The sequence below is a fragment of the Rhynchophorus ferrugineus genome, unplaced genomic scaffold (assembly GCF_030347505.1).
Source record: "Rhynchophorus ferrugineus isolate W39M unplaced genomic scaffold, kcgeb_rfMv2 rfM1, whole genome shotgun sequence".
Lineage (NCBI taxonomy): Eukaryota > Metazoa > Arthropoda > Insecta > Coleoptera > Curculionidae > Rhynchophorus > Rhynchophorus ferrugineus.
Window position 1 is genome coordinate 61,113,614 of NW_027472580.1, and position 2,552 is coordinate 61,116,165.

Here is a 2,552-nt window from a genome sequence, read left to right on the forward strand (position 1 = left end):
TATTATGTTTTATAGACACGTTTCGACGTATTATATATCATTCTGTGTCCTTTTAACTAAAATGACAACAATGACATCCACTCAGACTTTAAAACGAATTTTATATTTTTACTATTAAATTGCATTAACTATAGAGTGAATTGACCGTTTTATTAGAAGGCCTATATATGAGATTTTCGAACAAAAAAATGATAATGAAATTGATAAATTAGTTATTATCTATTTATATACTTTGTTTATTTTTCCAGCATTATTTTATTTCAGTAGGGATTTTATCAAAAAGGTTTTTTCATTAGTTGAATATTTGGCTTCGGTAACGTAAGATTTCATATTTAATTCGAATATAATGCTTTAAGCGAAAATAATATGTTTACCCGTATACTTAATCGTGGACAACCTTACAAGTTCTTTTTTAGTGTGAGATTAATTACGTTGCTTTGATATTGCTAAGACAAATACCCTTAATCTTTTATAAGGAGTTTAGTAGTCCTTGATTTAATGATATAGTCTATTCAAAGTTTTTTTAGTAATGCATCATAGATATTTGTGACGTCGAAATATTGCATTGTTGCCGAATTAACTCTGAGTTTTAGTTCAGTTTGGCTTTGACATACAAAAAAATTCTAATCTAAATAAAATAAATGAACAAAAATATTATGAAATATAATTTATTTTAACATTATAGTAAATCAATTACACATATTATCTGTGTACACCATTCTTCATAAAATTAATCACTGAATTCTGTCTAATGCATTTAACATATCTACAAAACAGTTAGTATTCCTTCTCTCCTCATATGTTGTAACCTAATGCTCATGTTTAATTTTGAACAATTACAATCATATCTGTGCACACAAATCTTTCACGCCCTACAATACCATTCTCTACAGTTATATTCAGTTAATTATTTGCATACCTTTAGTTATTTCCACTCTAATCACCGTGTCTCAGGAATTTCCAGCATTGCGCAGCATTATCACATATCCTGAAAGTTTCCTTCAGTCACTTTCACTTTCCGACTCACTGTACAATTCAATCACTAAACTGTTAATTTCTAATCTGTCTGAAACATGTTCACAATTCCACCATTTATCAATTACTTCCTCCGTATGTCTATTCGAGTCCATCCAAACCCAAGGTATTATGGTTGACAATGCTTCCTTCCACATATTCAAACAGTTTTTGATGGAATATCCTTCTCGACCAGCAATATATCTGCAATTAATTATTAATAAATATAATGATTAACAAAACTTAATCGAATGCTATTGTAACTTTTACCTTTTCCATTAATTTTTGTTGTCTTTACACTTTTTTTGTTACCGTCTTGCGAAGAGTGCCACAATGAACCATTTTGAAATATCCAAGTTTCATTAAGATACACAAATTCAAATAGTTTATCTTCCTTGGTCTTATTTTATGCCTTTAAAAATTTAATTCTTTTCAAGGTAGTCTGAAAGTTCCTATTAAATCTCTCCGAGGGTTATCTTTACACCATTTAAACCCTGTCTCCTGTAAGAGTGTATAAAAGGGGGTCTTACATCCCTCAAAAAGCTGCATGTCCCAAATTCTTTTATGCATACTTTTCAGACAGACAATTTTCTCTAAAATAATTTTATTTAATTATGTTTAGATCGATAAAATAGTTTGTATGCTTACTATTCTTATACATTTCGTATATTTGGTCTTGAATAAAGCCAATATCAAAATGGTCAAGATTCGTCACCCACATTGTATGAAGATGGTTTTTCTTGGCTGAATCTAACGTATTATTCTTCATTTTGTAAGCGATGTTATTCATAGTAGCTACACTAATATTTAGAGCGGAAGGAACCCACTAAAAAACATTTAAAATAAAATTGTAAGGACTTATTTAATATTATCAATAATTACCCCTCTAACGGAATTTACCAGCAAAAGAGGGCCTTCATTATCTCGTTCCTTTTCGAAATAATCTATTAAAGCCGCAATCAGTTTGTGACCCTGAATATCTATTGTTTTCGGCATTTTCAAAGAAAGTAATATGATATATTACGGAGCGACTTAAATTATCAAAATAATCAAAGGACTAAAATAATGTTTGCCGGTTTATAACCTGTAGTAATTATAACTAATATTTTGAATAATTTAGCGTACATCTGACAACCAGACGGCGACCGGCTGTCAGATGTATGAAAAATTCTTGAAAGCAATAGTGATAAGAGATTTTAACTCTTACCTATAAATTATTGTGGCTGTATAATTAACTGTAGTTTTTAAATTTACTATAATGTTGTATAACGTATAAGTTTGAGTTTATAAAAAAAATAAAATTTACGTCTTAGAACGACGTACATTATAATTTGTTTTGGTATGTTTTTATTTGTATTATTGTAAGGTACACCCTAGTGGATACAGACAAATCAGTATTCTATAGGTATATTCTAAGATTGCCACAAGCGCCTCTCAATATATTTATATTACAAAGTAATTGAGCTGTTTCGTAGACACTTCAAATAAAGATAAAATGAAATAGTCTGAAATAAGTTATTTTTGGTCGAGTATTACCT

The 2,552-nt window shown here is 29.2% G+C and overlaps 1 protein-coding gene across 1 annotated transcript; it reads right to left on the bottom strand.

The window, feature by feature from the left end:
- Nucleotides 1-1,302: 1,302 nt before the first annotated feature.
- Nucleotides 1,303-2,154, bottom strand: LOC143195866 (uncharacterized). Its single transcript, XM_076403396.1, has 3 exons — nt 1,897-2,154; nt 1,663-1,840; nt 1,303-1,607 (listed from the first exon to the last, which is right to left on the bottom strand). The coding sequence occupies exons 1-3, from the start codon at nt 2,008-2,010 to the stop codon at nt 1,447-1,449; spliced, it is 453 nt and encodes a 150-aa protein (XP_076259511.1). The 5' UTR covers nt 2,011-2,154; the 3' UTR covers nt 1,303-1,446.
- Nucleotides 2,155-2,552: the final 398 nt, after the last annotated feature.